Source organism: Nansenia antarctica (genome assembly GCF_963989245.1).
Source record: "Nansenia antarctica genome assembly, chromosome: 1".
NCBI classification, from domain to species: domain Eukaryota; kingdom Metazoa; phylum Chordata; class Actinopteri; order Argentiniformes; family Microstomatidae; genus Nansenia; species Nansenia antarctica.
Genome location: NC_137674.1, coordinates 83,561,732 through 83,582,851, shown reverse-complemented (window position 1 = coordinate 83,582,851; position 21,120 = coordinate 83,561,732). Strand labels below are relative to the sequence as shown.

At 46.6% G+C, this 21,120-nt stretch overlaps 1 protein-coding gene across 1 annotated transcript in view; it reads right to left on the bottom strand.

Annotated features, from left to right (window-relative positions):
- The window catches only part of frem2b (FRAS1 related extracellular matrix 2b), a gene marked incomplete at its 3' end in the record, with an annotated part of 115,509 nt that overhangs the window by 33,169 nt on the left and 61,220 nt on the right, over window positions 1-21,120 (bottom strand). The window contains exon 7 of the mRNA XM_080548981.1: window positions 6,309-6,458. Coding sequence (XP_080405107.1) covers window positions 6,309-6,458 — 150 coding nt within the window. The remainder of the gene's footprint in view (window positions 1-6,308; window positions 6,459-21,120) is intronic.

Genomic DNA, 21,120 nt, shown 5'->3' with positions numbered 1-21,120 from the left:
CTGACGGCACACCACTGGTAATCTATAACACAATGACTTCGTTTCTTGTTGTTTTTTGCGAACAGGGGCGGGGGCGGGCTAAACAGGGGCGGGGGCGGGCTAAAATACCATTTCGATTCCATTTTGGTATGATTGGCTGTTGAGCTCGACTGAGGTAGCTAATAGCTGATCGAGTGGGTGGGATAAAAAGAGTGTTTTCGTTTCTGTGTTTACAATTTTTTTCTAACATGGACTGCCAAACGCTTGCTGACGCGATCAACAGAATTTCTGCTGCTGGTTTGAAGATCGACAATGGAGAATTTATGACTTCGTACATCGATGATTTCATGCATGGACATAGCTCAGCTTCAGAGTCGGAAGACAGCGAAAACGAGGACACTGATCCAGACACTGATGATCCCAACAACGAATGGTCTGACGACGTTGAGAATAATCAGCTAGAGACAGAATTGGACTTCATAAGACGATTTGATTGCAATTGCCAGCGGAGACGGAAAGATACCTCTCAACCCAAAATATCTTGCAGTACAAGATTGTCTCCAGAATTCATTCGTGATACTCAGTTAGATTTTGCGTCGTTATCAAAAGAAAACCGAGACATGCTTGTAATTGGAACGCTGTTGAACACGATGAATCGTTCAGGAATGACAGAAGGTTTAAAGCAGGATTTCAAGGGATTTGAATGCTGCAACACATTCCGCTTTGTACTCGGGTGAGTTTGTGCTTTAAAACTGTTTGTTTGTATTGGGTTAGTCGTGTTAGCATTCGCTAGCTGGCATTAGCTATGTTCTGTATCGTCGATACTGTGTACAGTGAGTTTCTATTGTTCCCGGTTGGGTTGGGCTAGCCGCATTAGCTAGCTAGCATTTTCTGTGCTTTAAAACTGTTTGTTTGTATTGGGTTAGTCGTGTTAGCATTCGCTAGCTAGCATTAGCTATGTTCTGTATCGATGATACTGTGTACAGTGAGTTTCTATTGTTCTCGGTTGGGTTGGGCTAGCCGCATTAGCTAGCTAGCATTTTCTGTACGTATGCTGTTCTTCTGCTGTGTTGATACATCTAGCTAACTAACTGTTTGATTTTTTTCTGTTTAGGATCAGCAACACGCTCCTCAATTCCATTTCCCAATCCTACAAGGGAAATGGGCTACTACCACGCGAGAGGAATAAGTGTCCACGAACAAACAAAAACTTTCTCCAGAAAAAGGACTGCAAAAGAGTCGTAAAGTTAATCCGAAACTACGCCGAAGATCACGCCATTGTTCTACCGGGCCGTCATCCTGGGCACAGAAACTACAGTGCAAAGCTACTCCCATCTAATGTCTGCAAAGCCACAGTCTACCGTCTCTACAGTGATGCTCTGCAAAAACGTGGTATGTAAACATTGTGTTAAACTCGTGTTCAGTAGAATTGTAATGTGATCTATTATCTTTCTTTAAAGAACCTTTCAGCTCTAAAAGAGGAGATCAGGGAAGTCTTGCTTACCAGACTGTAGCTGTAATACTGTAATACCTTACCACCAAGGTAAGGCCTTGTGTGTATGAGACACTGTCTCACTCTATTATAGTTTAACACACTGTCTCACTCTATTATAGTTTAACACACTGTCTCACACTATTACAGTTTAACACACTGTCTCACTCTATTATAGTTTAACACACTGTCTCACTCTATTATAGTTTAACACACTGTCTCACTCTATTATAGTTTAACACACTGTCTCACTCTATTATAGTTTAACACACTGTCTCACACTAACTCACACTTAAGTTACAGACATGTTAAATGTTTTTTGTACTGAGAAACTGTATGTTGTGTGGGTAAATATGTACAGCTGTCATACTCATAACATAATTTCTTTCTTTGCAGAGCAACGTGTTGTTAGTGTGGACAGCTTCCGAAAGCTGTGGAAGACCTTGCTCCCTCACATAACAAGCACGAAACCCCGGACAGATCTGTGCTGGGAGTGCCAGCGGAACAACTACCAAGTGTTCCGAAGTGCCAATCTGCCGGATGTGGTGAAATCAGCCAAGCTGAAGAAGCAGGAGCAGCACCTAGACCGTGTTGCAAAGGAGCGTTGTCTGTACCAGCGCATGAATGCTGCCTGTGCGGAGGTCTGCAAGGACTTGCAGCTCTCTCTTGGCCCCTCCACACCAGCAAGCCGAGAAATCACGATGCACTACAGTTTTGACTTTGCACAACAGGTGAGAATAAGTTCATCCTATGACTGTTGATTGTATTTGGTTTACACAAACACAATTCTCTGTGATGTTGGTTTTCACTGCATCTAATCTTTTTCTTCTCTTCCTCTTGTCTCTCTTTCTTAATAATAATAATAATAATTCATAACATTTATATAGCGCTTTTCCGAGGCTCAAAGACGCTGACAATATAGGAGATACGGAAAACACAAAAACAACAAGCAACATGGACACATGGGACACAGAATCAGCGAACGGGGAGGGGGGGGGGGTGGTTAGGGGTAGGGGAGGCTGTATGCATATCAGGGGGGTGGGAGGGTTAGGGGAAATGGGTAGGGGTAGGGGAGGTTGTATGCGTGTCCAGCGGGGGGGGTGTGTGGCCGGGATGGGGGACATGGCTAGGGGTAGGGGAGGCTGTAGGCATGGGAGAACAGGTAGGTTTTGAGGTGGGATTTAAAAGTGAGGAGTGAGGGTGAGTCTCTGAGTGGTTGAGGGAGAGAGTTCCAGAGGCGGGGTGCAGCTCGTGAAAAGGCACGGTGACCGAAGCCTTTGAGTTTTGAGGGTGGGACAGTGAGGGGAACAATGGATGAGGATCGGAGGGTACGGGTAGGGCGGTGGGGGAGAAGGAGGTCAGTCAGGTAAGGGGGGGCCAGGCTATGGAGGGCTTTGTATGTGAGGATGAGGACTTTGAATTGTATACGTTCTTTGATGGGGAGCCAGTGGAGAGAGTGGAGGACAGGAGTGATGTGGTCATGGGAGCGGGTGTTTGAGAGGAGGCGTGCAGCAGAGTTTTGGACCATCTGGAGTCTATGGAGGGAGCGGGAGGTGATGCCGGTGAGTAGGGAGTTGCAGTAGTCAAGGCGGGAGGAGATGAAGGCGTGGATGAGGGATTCAGCAGCGGGGGGGGGAGAGGCAGTGTCTGATTTTTGCAATGTTTCGGAGGTGGAAGTAGGATGTCTTGACAATAGAACTGACATGGGGATCGAATGAGAGGGTGGGGTCCAGAGTGAAGCCGAGGTTGCGAGCCAGGGGGGAGGGGGTGATGGTAGTGTCGTCAATGGTGAGTGTGATGGGTCCAGTTTTATTGAGGATGGATTTGGTGCCGATGAGGATGGTCTTTTCGCTGTTGAGTTTGAGGAAGTTGTGTGTGAGCCAGGTTTTTATTGCTGAAATGCAGTTTTCGATGTGAGTGAGGGGTGGGTTCTGGGTGGAGTTTGTGGTGATGTAAATCTGGGTGTCGTCGGCGTAGCAGTGGAAGTCCAGGTTGAATTGGCGGATGATGTGACCGAGGGGGAGTGTGTAGCAGAGGAAGAGCAGGGGGCCGAGGACTGAGCCTTGTGGGACCCCCTGTGTGACAGAGGAGGAGGAGGAGGTGTGACCGGAGAGGGAGATGAACTGTTGTCTGTTGGTGAATGGCACCGTGCTTGTTCAATGCTACGACTGGCAAAAGCATCTTGGTGGCTACTTCCGAATTCTGATTCAAGACTTTTTTGTTTCATTAAAAGAATAATAGTTACAACCATAAAGCCTCCATAATGATAAGCTGGCTAATTAGCTTAGGTAATACCTTGCTAGGTAATAATGTTAGCTATCTGACCCAGTGACTTACCACTGACAGATATTGACAGCTGACAGCTAGAGGGGGAGTGGTTGGGGGTGGGGTTAACCAGACATTGTTACCGCCCATTACCTGGCTGTGAAGGTGAGAAAAAACATTATCTTTGATGGGGATTTTCTGTGCTTAGTGATTTCAGGTGTAGCAACTTTCAAATACTCATGTCGTCTTCAATTTGTTTCCGATTTCAATGTATGATGCATCATTTGAAAGCTTACAATCTGTAGTTTAAGCACATGTAAAAATCAGAAAAAATATTTTGCCTACAGGTAGCCCTTTTCATTGGCAGTTGTCACAAATGTGTTTCTTGTAAGAAAGCAATTTCCCACTTTAAAAGTTTAAGATGTGCAAATATTGTGGTCCGTTCAAACCTTTAACATTCCATGAAATAAATCTTGTATTCGCCCCCCCTGCAGTCTGACTACTATTCTGTGTCCTGTTCATAATCTATGAAATGTGTTGGTAATATGAAGAAATATATGATCTGCCATATCACAGCCCAGCACTTAAAAAGGTACCTTCACCTATAAATGTATAGTAAAATGTTGAAAACAATTAAAACTGCAAAAATGACCAGGGATGCACACACCCAATACCCTAATAACCCAAACAAAATCCCAGATTACCCTAGATAACAATACAACATAGTAAAAAAGAAAATAAACATTGCCTATGTTTGCGTCCCCAACTGAGGCAAACTGCAGGCTCACCATATCTTCGTTAGTCTTCCGCGAGTGTAGGCCTATTCCCATTAACCCTATTTTCACTCGAGGAACTCCCGATCAATTTGTATAGGTAGTAACATCACTACAAAAACATATAGTAAAGATGTCGAAAGAGGGAAAATGAATAAAATAATAGAAACAGATCTGTATACAGTATATAGGCAATATTAAACATAGCAATAATATAATTACTACAATACAATGTAGCCTACCATATACTATACAACCATAATACCACTACATAAAATAAAATAAATGACCCAGCACATTAACAAATGTAAATTTACAGGTTGCGGTAATACATTAGTTGTTTCGTTAGTGTCAGTCCAAAAGCGAACATTAACATGGGCTATGTGCTGATGTGTACAGCTAGAATGACTCGAAACAACGATAAACTTGTTTAAACCAAACGAATCCCAACGTGTATATTGCAGAAAAAAAGGCAGGGAAAAGAGTAATATACTATTACACTGCTGATGTGTACAGCTAGAATGACTCGAAACAACAATAAACTTGTTCAAACCAAACGATTTCCAACGTGTATATTGCAGAAAAAAAGGCAGGGAAAGAGTAATGTACCTGGAAGCGGGTTCCCATTTCAGACAGTAATAGCGAGACTGTGTGAAGTCCCGCTCGCCAAACTCGCCTGCATGGGTCTTTTCACTCAATATGAATGCCTCCAGACAGAGTCATCTTGTCACTCCTTTGCTACCCGACGTTTGTAAAACTCCTGGGCATCTTCAGGTGAGTCGAATGTGAAAGTTTGTGACTCGAAGGTTACCACCAGACGTGCGGGGTGCATCAGACGGAACCGTACTCCCTTCTGGTAGAGTGCCTGTTTCACGCCGTTGTAGGCGGCGCGTTTCCTCGCCAGTGCGGAGCTTAAGTCGGGGTAAAACCTCAGAGGGGACCCCCGGAACTGCACCTCATGGTTCCTGGACCACCGCAGGGCTGCCTCTTTTTGCTGAAAGCGAAGAAAGCGCACAATGAACGGTCTCGCTGGTTTCCCGTCCCGGAGGGCATCCACAGCAGTTTCAAGAGGCTTTAAGGATACTTGGATCAGCTGAGATACATCTTCCTTCAGTCCGGCTCTCTGCTTCGCCAGCTCGGCCACCAGCTGCACCATGGAGATGTTTTCAGCAGCAGGTAGGCTACCTTTAGCACCGTTGCTATCCTCCGAGGCTGCAGCCATGGATGACAGTTTGCTTGCTATGCTAATGTTAGCTCGTGTTGCCGCGGGGGTCTGTGCGCTGGGTTTCTTATTAGATTTTGAGTTGCTCATTTTGACATCAAAAAGTGCCTAGGATACTCATAATGAGCTGTGACAATTTTGTAGAGGTTTGATGTTGTTTTAGTAGTGCAATTTGCAATGTAATCGGGAGACCTGTTTTCGACGTCTTTGCTCTTACATCGCCAACCGGAAACCATGGGCCGGATTCTAACCCATGCCTACATGGGCATATGTGTGCACTGTAGACCGCGGTGCTAGACCACTGGACCACCCCAGGCCACAAGCCCAGCCTGTTGTAAGAATAATTAAATAATAATTTTGCCATTTAGCAGACGCTTTTAATCCAAAGCGACTTACAATTACGAATTACAGGGACATTCCCCCTGGAGTAACTGAGGGCTAAGTGCCTTACTCAAGGGCACACTAGTAGTGGTGTGGTTTCAGGCGGGATTTGAACTCACAACCTTCCGATCACAAGTCCAACTCACTATCCACTAGACCACCACTACCCCGTAAGAGACCGGCGGGTTACAGCTACCTTCAGCAGAGACGGGGTCCGTTTTCCTTGAGCGCACAGTGACCGTGCCGGTTTTAGAGAGGTCGGTTCCTGTCCTCCACACCCGCACCTCCACCCAGCCTGCGCTCTCGTCCACGTGGTAGTTGGTGTCCCCGAAGTAGAAGACAGGAGCTGTGGAAGAGAGAAGAGAGGGAGGAGGGAAACAGAGAAGGGAGATGAGGAAAAGAAGAAGAACACAGGAAGGTGACAACCAACTCTACTATTCTGAACATGTAATTATACATCCCTTCAAAAATATTAAATCTGGAATTCAAAGAAGCATCGTACTGTAAAATGTTTCAAAGCCCCCAGAATTATAGTACGATGCTTCTTTTAAAAAAATATCAGTAACACATATAGTAGGTTCAGTATTAGACACAAAAAGCCTTCAGGCACAGCCTCCATTTCCATGGCTGGTTGTTAAGAACCTGGTAGAGGACTTTGATAGAGCAGGGGGGGGGGCTGTGAGGCAGACAGGAGGTCTGACAGGAGGTCTGACAGGAGGTCTGGAGGATGTAGGGGTGATGGACCAGTCCAGGCGCTTCCATGAGCTGAGATTCCACTCCAGCCAACCCCCCCCCCCCCTCCACCATTATACTCTCTCTTTCCCTCTGTACTGTAGAGTGCTGCCTGTGAAAGGAGCTCTTTAGGGTTCAGTGTCTATCCTCTTGGGTAGGTTCTGTCAACTAACATCGACAACTGACGTGGAAAACAGAGGGTGTTGACTGAGTTTAACTCCTCAACTCTAGGTGGTCACGGTCCATTTAAGCTCTGCGAAAATAAACAGCCTCTGGCGTAAGAAAACCAGAGCGGCTGGCCACTGTCGGCTCAGAATTATGTCGATTATCTAGTTTGAATATACAGGAAAACCTCAGAGAGAAACTGGAGACTGAATAAATGGGTAAATTAATGATGTGAATGGTGATGGCCATAGATTACCATGACAATGAGCATATGCTTGGATCACTTTGAGTGACACAGAAGGAGAAAGAGTGAGCGAGTTGAATAATGGGTGTACAACATACCTCTGAAGAAACACATCTCTAAAAGACATGCCTGTAGGTACAATTTCATGTTATCTGATGCCTTGACCTTAATCCATGTAAATATCGTTATGATTGGATGTACTTATATAAGACCTTTTTAGCATCTGAACGTGTGGTATTTTGTGTACGCAACACAGAACAGCCTGAGATAATTACTGTTCTTTTCAGATCGCTCCGAGGCGGGATTACCTCCTCCAATACGATCCTGCACTCCAAGAATACAGAAACACTTTGAATCAATTCCACTCAGAGCTGGATATCACCTCACAGTATTTGCAAGTAGGACAAGATCTCTCTCGTAGACAAAGCCTTGGGTTTTGTGGTTCGCATAGTAGCCAAGTAAGAAATCATGAAATTACCTTTGTGGTTGAAATTAAATGATAATGCAAAGTGCAAACAGAGGACAACATACACATTTTTTCCTTCGTTATCTGTGTCGAGAACAGACCCTGGACAAAGAGTGTGTGTGTGTGTGTGTGTGTGTGTGTGTGTGTGTGTGTGTGTGTGTGTGTGTGTGTGTGTGTGTGTGTGTCGCTTCAGTGGCTTGCAGCTGCCAGCGTTTGTCCCGGCAGACAAATCAAACAGCGCAGGTTTGGCTGCCTTCCTTCCCTAGGTCTTCGTGCTACTGCAGTAACCAGATCTACTAGCCTGGGGTGGGCAGCCAGGAACCTGGACGCTTTAGCAGCGACCCAGTAATCAGATAAGGTTCATTTGTACAGCAGACAAACATTTGGGCTTCAAAGGCGCCACTGTTGTCTAGTGTTACCTGAAAAGTGGACGACACAAGCGAAGGTTTAGCCAGATTAACGACGTACAGTACTAAAGCTAAATAAACCTATTCATATCCTCCTCACCAGTCAGTATGAGTCCATTCATAATCTTATAACAAAAAAAACTGCGAAATAAAAACCAGTTTGAAGGGCAGGTACAAGAATGTCCAAGCATACCTCAGAGTAAGCATGATGTATTATTATTATTATTATTTATTTATTTTTTAAATCTGATAATGGTTAGAATACAAAGTATACACTGAGTAAATCTTAGCATCTGTCTCCATTACTGTATATATATATAAACTCAAAGCGAGACGCACAGGGAGACACAGAAGAACAACCCTGAGGGGGATGTTGGACTCAAACTGGCCGCTTGATCACTCTTGAACTTCGCATGACGTTCCCACAGAGCAAAGTGGCAACAGCGCCTGGGATGCTAATTACATTTACATTTACATGTTTGGCATTTAGCAGACGCCTTATTCCAAAACGACTTACAATCGATACATTTCACATGAATCATCAATTCACCAGTCGTAGCAGGAAGAGTAATCTAGCTCAGGCCAGGGGCCATTGGCAGTCGTCGTGATAGAAGAAAAAATAAAAATAAAGTTTTATGGAGAAACAGTACAAGGGGGGCAGTAGAAGTCTTGGGGTACACAGTATAGGGGAAAAGCAGGTGTCTCAGGAGACGCAGTGCTGGGGGGTAGTAGATTCTGCTCCTCTGCTTACTTACAAACACAATTTAGATTAGATTAGATTAGATTAGATTAGATTATGTTAGATTAGATTAGATTAGATTCAACTTTATTGTCATCGCAGAGTACAAGTACTATACATCGAAATGCAGTTTAGCATCCAACCAAAAGACATGCAAAGAGTAATTTATCTAGCTAATTTAAGGGCAGTAATACTGCTGCAGCTGCATATTCAACACAACATCATATTATTAAAGGATATGATTTACCAACTGAGGGAGTAAGTGAAGAAAGAAAATGACACACACTCAGCATTCAAACAGGGCGTTGCTTTACCATGACCGAGTTTTCCTTCAGATATTTTGCACATCTTCTCATATCAGATTGACCGGGGATTCCAGGTGCGGCGTAATCACAGGTTTCAGAGCTCTGACTCATCCCCATCCAAGGTACACAGACCCAGACCCGCCCCGCTCTCAAAACCACTAATAATCATACCTTCAAGACCAGCAGAATTTACCGGCGAATGACACCAGACCAGACCGTAAATAATACAAATTCTTTCGGTTTTATTGCCCCCTCCCCGCCCTCGAAACCTTCCTTGGATGCTAGCACAGGCAATTTAGTAGTCTTTATCAAACAGCAATTACCTCTGCATGAGAAGACAAGTCCTTCCTTAGTCTTGGCGGACAGGCCTACAGTATGCTCTGAATCAGTGGTTCTCAAACCTCTCCTCGGGGACCCTCAGCCGCTCCACATATTTGATCTGTTCCACCACCAGCACACCTGATTCAACTAATCGAGTACACATTATTGCTTTGTACTTGATTAGTTGAATCAGGTGTGCTGGTGGTGGAACAGATCAAATATGTGGAGCGGCTGAGGGTCCCCGAGGAGAGGTTTGAGAACAAGTGCTCTAAATATACGGATTTGGAAATTATCGCACACCCTGGAATCACATGGGGGAAACGCTTGGTGTTTTCTGGACAGCTGTCTGTGTTTGCAGGAGAACATTTACATTTACATTTACGACATTTAGCAGACGCCTTATCCCAAAGCGACTTACAATCGATACATTTGACTAAGCGAAGTGAATCATCAGTTCACCAGTCGTAGCAGGAAGAGTAATCTCTAGCTCAGGCCAGGGGCCACTGGCAGTCGTCGTGATAGAAGTAGAAAGACATTTTTTTGGTTTTTAATAGACACTGGAGAAACAGTACAACGGGGGGGAGTAGAAATCTTAGGAGACACAGTATAGGGGGGGGGGACAGTGTGATGAAGGATGTTGGAATCCCCCATTGTGGTTCTGACTGCAGAACTTCAGCTCCCTCGATGAGGTCATAACTGCCGGTTAGCTACTGTGGCTAGATTAGACATCACAGCCTTTTTATTCAGAAACTCTGCATCCTTCTCTACATCTGTATTTCTGTGTGGATATCTGGCTGATCTGGTTAGAAGGTGTCACTAACCACACCTCCTCTGAATGTCCAGCGTTACCTAGCATCACCTCACCTATTACAATGACTGAATTGGCTGGGTCTGGAATTCAACAGGGGGGCAGTTTGACAGGAGAGGGTGGGTTTGATGGGACAGGGGAGCAGCTGCTGAAACCCCAGCTCACCCCTGGGGACTGGGGTGGGCGGTAAGGACCCCCTCACTGGCAGGGACAGGTGCTCAACAAAAGACCCGCACTTGTACAAGACATGAGAGGGATGGGGGAAATAATACTATATTGTACCCCCCCTTCCAGCTGCATGTAACCCTCGCTCCTCTACATATCTCTGTCACGCCTGGGAGGAAGGTAACCAGGATTACATACTGAGCTTAGATTGAAACCCCAGAGGTCTTATGGCTTAACAGACAGACAGCAGTAATCAATCAACAGACAGCAGTAATCAATCTACTTCTGTACTGTTTCTTGACAAGAACAAGATGGAAGCCACAGACATGAACTGTTTTGATGTGTTTCTAATGTGCAGCCCTGTCTCTGTCTATGCCTGTTTGTGTTTTATGTGGTGCTGGTTGCCTTCTGGCTTCTTGTGTTGATTTTTCTGTTTGGTGAGCCGAAGACAATTTTCCACCTTGGTGGACAATAAAGTTATATTCAATTAAATTAAATTAAATTCAACTGTCACAACCATTGGTTACTATGTCACTACCAGTGGTTACTATACTGTGTCACTACCAGTGGTTACTATGGTTACTATGTCACTACCAGTGGTTACCATGGTTACTATGGCACTACCAGTGGTTACTATGGTTACCAGTGGTTACTATGTCACTACCAGTGGTTACTATGTCACTACCAGTGGTTACCATGGTTACTGTGTCTCTACCAGTGGTTACTATGGTTACCAGCGCTCAGTCCATCCCATCATCACCGTTCCTAGCCAGATCAGATCTCTCCAGTCTGCACGTTCCATTTATCCAGCTGCTGTCAGCGTAAACAGCCTCAACACCTGATCCAAGGAGGCGCCACCACACCGGGCTTACCTCATCCTGTGTGTGTGTGTGTGTGTGTGTGTGTGTGTGTATGTGTGTGTATGTGTGTTAAGACAGTTGATCAAGTTTCAGAGCCTCACGTCATCGGCAATGGCACCAGCCAGGTTGTCAATCAGTAGCTTCAGGCAATGTTTTTCTCTCTGCCTCTCTTGCTCAGAATCTCGCATTCAACAATAAGACAATAAAAATGTACCGAAAAGCAAGTCTCCACAAAAAAAGGGGCTGTTATTCCCTGCCCCCCCCCCACTGTTCATGCTACATAAAGTCACCCTTATGAGATGGGTAGACTCCCTCCCTGCCAACTGATATGCATAAGAGAGAATCTCAACTGTCGTTCAGCCACCCTGACAGTCAGAAAGCCTGAGGCTACGAAAACATGATTTCAGATAAGGCAGCAGGAATCAAACTGGCTGGAGGTTGTTGGCATCGGAGACTCTTTTGTCTTGAACACAGCTAATCTCATGACTGGGAAACATATAAAAGGCTTGTCTCCTGCTGTCTCTGAACCCTGTGTGGGAGGGAAAGCAGAGAACAATGCCAGGTTTTCTAACACCACAAGCAGAACAAAAAGAACCTGCCGGAAGAAACTGGAACAGTCCCTACACTGGAAAACATCTGTTTTTATTTCTTTTATCGTCTATTGCTCGTTTATGTTACCGGTCTGTGAATGTAATTGTATATGATCGACAGACACAGCGGGTTTTTATAATAGGAAAGGGAAGCACGTCTTCAGTCAAAAGAGAGCAGGGGAATTCACCTCACGGTGGTGGAAATTGTCCATACGGTCTCAAATTGTACCCCTTGGGTGAGACTGTAGTGTGGTGAACACATAATCAGTTGCCCCTTATATAACACTAGAACAGCCGTGCCTATTTTACCTACTATCAGAGGGGGGTCAAATGACCATAGTATTTACTGCTATTTACACACAACGACCACTAAGTTGGCCGCCTTGTAAATTAGCCTGCCTCCTACACAGCAACATAGCTTTATACTAGCTTATCCTGATGTGATTTTGAAAATGTAAGGATGCTGGGTGGTAGAACGCACATATCTAGTCATGAAAGGAGGGTCCTGAAATTTGATCGAGTGCAAAGACATAAACATTTCTTCTTTTCAAATGACCCCACCCATGGCTGTTCTAGTGTTATGAGGGAGTGAAAGCGGAGGAACTTCAGTGGGCCAAGTGACAGGCAGTGAATGCTGCTGTCTGTCTGTAACAGCCTTAAACTACTGACCCCGTAACTTTGTTTTTGAAAGACCACTTTCAGAGCAAACTCAGGTCTTATCTTATCTTATCATCACTCACCCTTGAGGAAGCTGAGCTGTCCGGCCTGAGATCCGAACTTCACAACATTGAGGGTCTCCTCCATGATGCCACCCAGCGCCAGTTACTGCTTTCCTCCCAGCTAGCAGAGATGCAGCTATCGCCCTCCCCCAACGACAAGCTTCCATCAACAAGTGACACAATCCTCCCTGGTCCATCCACTCACCATCCTGATGATGACTGGGTGTCTGTTGTCAAGCGACGAGGGCGTTCTTCTCTCCCTGCCAATGGAGGAAGGCGTCTTTCTCTCCCTCTAAAGTCCCCAGAAAGCTGGGAAGAGGACGAACTCCATCTCACAAACTTTTTCGGCCCACTGGAGACACTAGCTGAGCCGGTGACCAATTGTCCCCCACAGACGGCCAAATGTCAGACTCAACCATCCCTGTCTCAATCAAAACACTCCCAAAAGCGTCCAAAAACAAAGACTTCCACTAGTACCGACTCCCATAGACATCACCAAAGCCGCACAGCGTTTAATTCCACCTCTGTGCCCCCTGTATGCCTTCCCCCATCCTTCCCATCTAAGCTTGCCATCTATAACGGAGGTCCTGAAAACTCCCATCCACAATTGCTTATCATTGGCGATTCTATAGTTAGATCCATTCAACTTCCCGGCGCAATTACCTACTGCCTCCCTGGTGCCAAGACCGCTGATTTGATCAACTTTGTACCTAGTTTCTCCAAACACCACCCCTCCGCCCATACACTAATAATTCATATTGGTACAAATGACATAGGTGATCACCATTCTCTGCGACTCTATAATAGCCTAGAATCCCTAGCTCTCCAAATCCAGGCCCTTGGTAAAAATTGCATCTTTTCCGGCCCCATTCCAAGGCCATCTGCAAGCGCTGGAAACTTCAGCCGCTTATTTAGTCTCCACGAATGGTTGAAAACTTACTGTAATGCAACCGGTCTGGGTTTTATCAACAACTTTGACACTTTTTGGACGAGACGTAACCTGTACAAATCTGACGGCCTGCACCCCAGCCCTATCGGTGTAAAAGCCCTTTCATACAACCTGATACAGTACATTGCCTTTGTCTGTGACCCAGCTCCAGTAGAATCTGACCTAGACTCTGACACACCACCAGTAGAATCTGACCTACATTCTGACCTAGAACCTGACTTATTCTCCGACCTTGATTCAGACTTAGGGTCTGGCTCTGACTGACACATTTCTCAGCTCGACCCTGCTCCTAATGTCACTGCTCACTTTTCCTCCATTTATCCTCCTCTGGGTCCTGCTGAACACGCTGCTGGGCTTCAGCCCCTCTGTGATCTGGCTGTACCTATGACTCTGTCGGATGGTGCCGTCTGTTCCACCCCCGAACACTCTGCTGGGCCTCAGCCCCCCAGTGCCCCTACCCCTGTAATACCTAACATTGCCATACAGTCCATCTGGTCCTCCGGCCGCCGCCAGCCTCCGAAAAACACCGGCAGGAGGGTGGATCACAGCGTGTTGGCCAGCCTAGCTAGGTCGGCTAACGTTGGCTTCTCGAACCAGCACTCCGACGTCAACCTTGGATTACTCAACACCCGCTCCCTCACTGGCAAGGGACAACTACTGCAAGACCTCCTCCTCGACCGCAAACTCGACTGTCTCTGTCTCAGTGAGACATGGCAAACTCCTGACGATTTTTCTCAGTTGAATGAATGTACACCTCCTGGGTTTGTTTACACCAGCAAACCCCGTCTCTCCGGAAGAGGAGGAGGTCTCGCAATACTACACCGCGAGACGTGGAAGGTCTCTCATGTTTCTTTGCCTGTGTCACAGTCATTCCAGGCTGTGGCCCTGCAATTAATTGGACCTACTCCCACTGTTTTAGTCAACATTTACCGCCCACCCAAGCCAAACAAGGACTTCATTGATGAATTCACCACTCTTCTCACTCTCATCTGCACACTCTCATCTATTATAATTTTGCTTGGTGACATTAATATTCATTTGGACAATAAGAATCTTGCTTCTACTAAGGACTTCATCTCATGCCTGGACAGTTTTGGTCTCACTCAATATATTGACTTCCCCACCCACTGTAAAGGTCATACTTTGGACTTAGTCTGCTGTTCAGGTGTCACTCCTCAAAATTGCTCTGCTGCCGACCTCCCCATCTCTGACCACAAACTTGTCTCCTTTAAGCTATGTCTAACATTGTCCAAAACCAAGCAATCTCGCGTCATATCCTTCCGCAACATCAGAAATATCAACCTAGCTGACCTCTCAATTGGCATTGATAATCTCTCCATAATCACCCCCCCATACACCCCGGATCAGTTGGTTGATTTGTATAACGATGGTCTTAAATCTCTGCTCAACTCACTTGCCCCCGTTAAAACCCGGCCTGTCTCTTTCCCCCACTCTGCCCCCTGGTTCTCCCCCCACCTGCGCCAGCTGAAGGCCAAAGGTCGTCAGCTGGAGCGTCTTTTCAATAGAACTGGACTCACTGTTCATAAACAAATGTACCATGCTCACATCCTCCTTTATAAAGACGCCATTTCATCCGCCAAATCCGAATTCTTTGCAGAAAAAATCTGTTCTAGTGCTGGGAATACCAGGGCCCTATTTTCAGTGATCAACAATTCTCTCCGCCCCCCTGATCTCCTTCCACCTCACTTCTACTCCACTGACCACTGTAACTCCATAATGGCATTTTTCGACTCTAAAATGTCATCCATCCACCAGCAACTGACCCCTCACACGTCTAGTCGTCCGCCTCCTTTTGTTCCCAATCCCCCCCTCTCCCTACCTCTCTCCTGCTTTCAACTCCCCTCAGCGACTGACTTAACAAAACTTATCCAGACATCCAAGCCTTCTACCTGCCAACTTGATCCCCTGCCATCCTCCCTGGTTATAGCCTCCCTTCCCTCTCTTCTACCCCTGATAACAGCCATCATCCACTCCTCTCTCACCTCTGGTTCTGTCCCTTCCCCGCTCAAATCTGCTGCTGTTACACCCCTACTGAAGAAACCTGGTCTAGACCCCAACATTTTCAATAACCTCCGCCCAATCTCTAATCTGCCATTTATCTAAAAAATTCTGGAAAAAGTTGTCGCATCACAGATTCAGGCCCACCTCTATAACAATAACCTCTATGAACAATTCCAATCCGGTTTCCGCCCCCGTCACAGTACAGAAACAGCCCTCATTAAAATCACAAACGACCTCTTGATGGCAGCTGACTCTGGACATTTATCCATTCTCATCCTCCTTGATCTGACCGCAGCCTTTGACACCATCTCCCACTCCATCCTCCTCGACCGACTAGCCTCCATTGGCATATCCGACTCTCCCCTGGACTGGTTCCATTCATATCTCTCTGGTCGCACTCAATTCATCCAGTTAAAATCATTCTCATCCCATACCTCCCCCCTCTCCTCTGGTGTTCCCCAGGGCTCTGTCCTTGGCCCCATCCTATTCATCATCTACCTCCTCCCACTCGGTCAAATATTCCGTAAACACAACATACATTTTCACTGTTATGCGGACGACACCCAGCTCTATGTCTCCTCTAAACCCTCATCCACCTTCCCACCCTCTTTCCTCTGTGCCTGCCTACAGGAAATCAAATCCTGGTTCCCCTCCCACTTTCTCAAACTTAACAGCAACAAAACCGAGATAGCACTCATTGGCTCCAAATCCTCCCTCACCAAGCAACCCAGTTTCACCCTCTCTATTGACAACTCCTTAGTTTCTCCCTCCCCTCAGGTTAAGAGTCTGGGTGTCGTCCTCGACAGCACCCTATCTTTCCATACCCATATCAACAACACCATCCGGTCCGCCTACTTTCACCTTCGAAATATCAACCGCCTCCGCCCGTCACTCACTCCCAACAGCGCTGCTATCCTGGTCCACTCTCTAGTCACCTCCCGCTTAGACTACTGCAACTCCCTTCTCTTTGGTCTCCCACACAAACTCCTCCATAAGCTCCAACTGGTCCAGAATGCTGCTGCCCGTATAATCACCAGAACCCCTGTCATCAGTCACATCACCCCCGTTCTACAACAACTCCATTGGCTTCCCATTAAACTACGCATTGACTACAAAATCCTCCTCCACACATTCAAAGCCATCCACAACCTCGCCCCCCCGTACCTGTGTAAGTGCAAATTATTCAATAATGGCAGCCTGTTTCGTTTCAAGATGTATAAGAAAAGATATTTAATATTCTTCTGCAGAAGGAGGAAGTTTACAAGCACGTCAGACAAGTCTTAACAGTGAAAGTTCCTCGTAAAGTCCAGATCATTCATTTCATCTCAGTATTTATACAATCAGGTACCTTCAGGTAAGGGGTCCGCCCTCAGGTGAGGTTTAGACCAATCATGAGCAATGGGTGTGGACTTGTACATTGAGGAAGATGATTTTGATGAAGGCTAGGCGGGAATCGGCCCCCACTTTCTCCCAGGGAGACAAAGGTGAAAACGGAACACAATAGCCAAAAACTGGTTCAGTCTGGTCCCAGAGCACCGGGTCTGGGCAACACAAAAGTCCAAAACTGCTCAAGATGGGTTGGTCCACTCCGGGACAAAAGAGGGCAATCAGGTCTTTGTAATCATTTAAATGTGTCCGCCGTCCAGCCGATGTCAAGCTTCAAGCAGAGAAACCGGTTCTATTGTGTGACAACAAACAGGAAATCAGCTTCCATAGCTTTGCCCCAAGACATCCAAAGTTTGAATCTTAAATGTAGAAGAATGTCTTTTACATATAAAATTTTTCTCTCACATTCTCCACCTCAACATTCCCACCCGGTCCCTCAGGTCAGCCTCCGCCATCAACCTCACTGTCCCCCCTGCCCGTCTGTCCACCATGGGGGCAAGAGCTTTCAGCCGCTCTGCCCCTCGCCTCTGGAACTCCCTCCCCCCCGACATTAGGAACATTGACACCATAAACCCATTCAAAACACACATCAAAACACACCTCTTCAGGCAGGCTTATCTCTGAGCCACCCTCCCGACTATTGAATGCCCTGCTGCTGCTGCTTTTTATATTGTAATTTGTAATTGTTTGATTGTCATTTTTTAACTGTTTGACTGTATTTTTGTAACTGTGTTGTACAGCGACCTTGAGTGCCATGAAAGGCGCCTTATAAAATAAATGTATTATTATTATTATCTGATCTAAACGTGCTTACGGACGCTCTTTATTGACCTTCCTTTCTGCCTCTCACACATCCTTGACCCCTACATATAAACATCCATACAAACTGATAATGACAAGAACTATTATGATACAGAAGAAAATAAAAATCATTGATGTTACTGACATTCACTCAAACTATTGCAGTCATGTCTTAGGGTGTGATCTCACTAGAACATTTGCTTCACTTGGAATCGGAGTTTAGGATAACATTTGTTTGCTCTGCATTGTTTGGAGCTGTGAGAATGCGCATTCGAAGTCGCTCCCGGAGCAAAGAACCAATGGATGCTCCGCTTGAAAAGGGTGGTTTCGCTCCGGTTACAAACGACGCATCCATCACTTTGCTTTGCTTCGCTTTTGGTGAGAACGCTGCTCGAGGCTGTCCATAGGAAAACAGCAGCGCATGCGTGTTGATCTGGATAAGAGCGGGACGAACGGGCACATTTTTTTTTTCTGACCAATAAACTACCACGTCTGTTGCTTCGATTGCGTATGTTACTTTGTTTACATAAAGGGCTGTGAGAACGCAAATCAGAGAAATAATTTATGCAACAATGTTGCAAACTCATCCACTTGCTCCGGGTCTCGATTCGGACTTTCATGTGAGAACATGACCTTAGAGTTGGAGACTCATAAAAACCAAGAGAATGGAGCCGGTTGTTTATATTACATGAATATTCAAAAGCCCCACTACTAAAACATTTCCTGCTGAATTTAAAACCTTTTGGTTCTGAATAACAAATCTGTAATATTCTGTACAGCAGAAGGGGTCAGCTAAATGTCATGAACAGTCCTGCGTGCCCAATTAAAAAGCCAAGCACTTGAACTCAGCGTCTAACAGTTGTCCTCCTGACAGTCTGGAGGGAACCTACCCAGGATGCAACAGGGGTCAGATGAAAGCACAGGTGGGTATATCTGCTGGGCATTGCTGCCTGTCGCACCTCCGACGGTGCCAGTGGGCTGACTGCAGGGTCGTCAGCCGGGAGCCACCCTTCACTGATGTTTCGCTCCTTTAATCCCGGAACATCTCAAGGTGGTGGAGCAGTGACAGGGACGTCTCCCTGCCACTCCCTGCAGCCAGCCCTAGGATCCTCCTTTCCCCCACGCCTTGTCCTTTCTTCTGAGCCAGAGCCAGAAGCTCCCTTGTTCAGCCTCCTCCGCCAGGTCTTTGAGCGCCTTTCTCAGCTTGGATCCTGTGATCCCCAGCGACCTCAGGAGCCGCTGTGTAGATGTTCCTGTATAGCCTCTGCACCCAACTTCCACAGGATAGGTGACTGCCCTCCACCCTGCTTGCGAGCACGCAGCTGCCAAGTCTGTGTACTTTTCCTTCTTTCTCTCGAAGGCAGCCTCCATCCCCTCTTCCCATGGAACGGTCAGCTCCACCATGATGACTGTCCTCATCGGGGTAGACCAGAGTACGACATCTGGCCGAAGGGAGGTTGATGTGATCTCGTGTGGGAACTTCAGCTGTCGATCGAGGTCAGCTCTCATGTTCCACTCTCCTCCAGGAGACAGGAGGGACCACTGCTTCGTGCTGCTGCCCTGACTTTCTCCCCCTTGCCGGACAAACTGGATCCGCTGCTGTGATGTGACTGGGCTGCTCTTGTTTGATTCCAGTCTGCGTGCTTCCAGAATTTCTGCTAGTTTGCGCAGCACCCGGTCGTGCCGCCATCTGTACCGACCCTGCGTCAGTCCCGCCTTGCATCCAGAGAGGATGTGTCGCAAGTTTGGGTTGTTGGCGTTGCAGAGTTGGCAGGTCTCCTCTGTGCCGTACCAGAGGTGCAGGTTCCGGGAACTGGGAAGGGTGTCGTAGGTGGCCCTGATCGAGAAGCTCAGCCTTGCTTGGGGCAGCCTCCACATATCCTTCCATGTGATGGCTCTGTTGATCACAGCCTCCCACGTTGTCCACCTTCCTTGCTGTTGTTGGCCCACGGCTCTGATTTTGTAGCACTCCTCTTCGATCTCAGAGGTCAGAGGTCATGTGGGGTCAGAGGTCATGTGCAACCATCTAAGGTTACATCGGCATTACATACATAATAATTACAAGCAAGAACAGTTGGACTTGCTGAAAAAAGCCAGTTTGTGCAGTAAGGCTAGTGAATTGCATCACCAACCCCAATTATAATTTCCTCTTCAAACTTCTCAGAGTTTTGAACGGAAGACTCAGAGATTAAACCGTGCCTTTCAGCTCCAGTGTTGCCTGCCTGCGTACGGTGGGTGCCCCTTCACAGCGGTACTTCCTGAGGTAGATAGCCAGGGAGATAGAGGACTGAGGAATGCCCAGGAGGTGCCGGTGAACAAAGCCGTGGTGGAGAGATATGAGACTATCACCCTCCTGACTGAGGCTGCAGATACCAGATAAGGGCTTCCCCCCAGCAACACACACACACACACACACACACACACACACACACACACATAGATACACACACACATATACACATACACACACACGCACATATACACAGCACACACGCATACATACACACACCTGCGCACACGCACACACATACATGCACACACACACACACACAGACAGCACACACAGCACACAGCACACGTACACATACATACAGCACACACACCTACAGACACACACAGCACACACGCACACATATACATACCCACTCACACACACAGCACACATACACATACACACACACCGCACACACTCACACACACACACACACACACACACACACACACGCACACACACAGTACACACACACGCACACACACAGTACACACACACAGTACACACACACAGTACACACACAGTACACACACACACACACACACACACTGCACCCATAAACATACACACACGCACACACACACACACATACACACACACACACACACACACACACACACAACGCTATTTATCTGTGCTATAGATAAATCCATAATTGTATAAATATATGAAGAAATTAAAACCCATCCAACAAAAGAGTCCAAAGTAATGAACTCCCTTTGCATGAGGGGTTGCTCATTGTTATTCTCCTTGATTCAAGAATCTTTTGAAGACATCCATGAATAATATCTTAAGTGTATTCTTCTCTCTAGTATTAGGAACACTTGCCTCTTTTCGGACTAACACAAAACTTGGAAGATTTGACTGAAGTCAGCCATGACTCCAGCTCCTCACACCAGCAAGTGAGCATTTGTGGGCACAGGGAAACAAGTCTGCAGTTGTTCTAAAAGGAAACATCAGAGCTGAGACCCCCCCCATCCCCCACCTCCCCACCCCCCCCTCCCCCCCTCTCCACGCCACCACAGACGCCCACCCACGTTTTAGGCACCCTCATGTC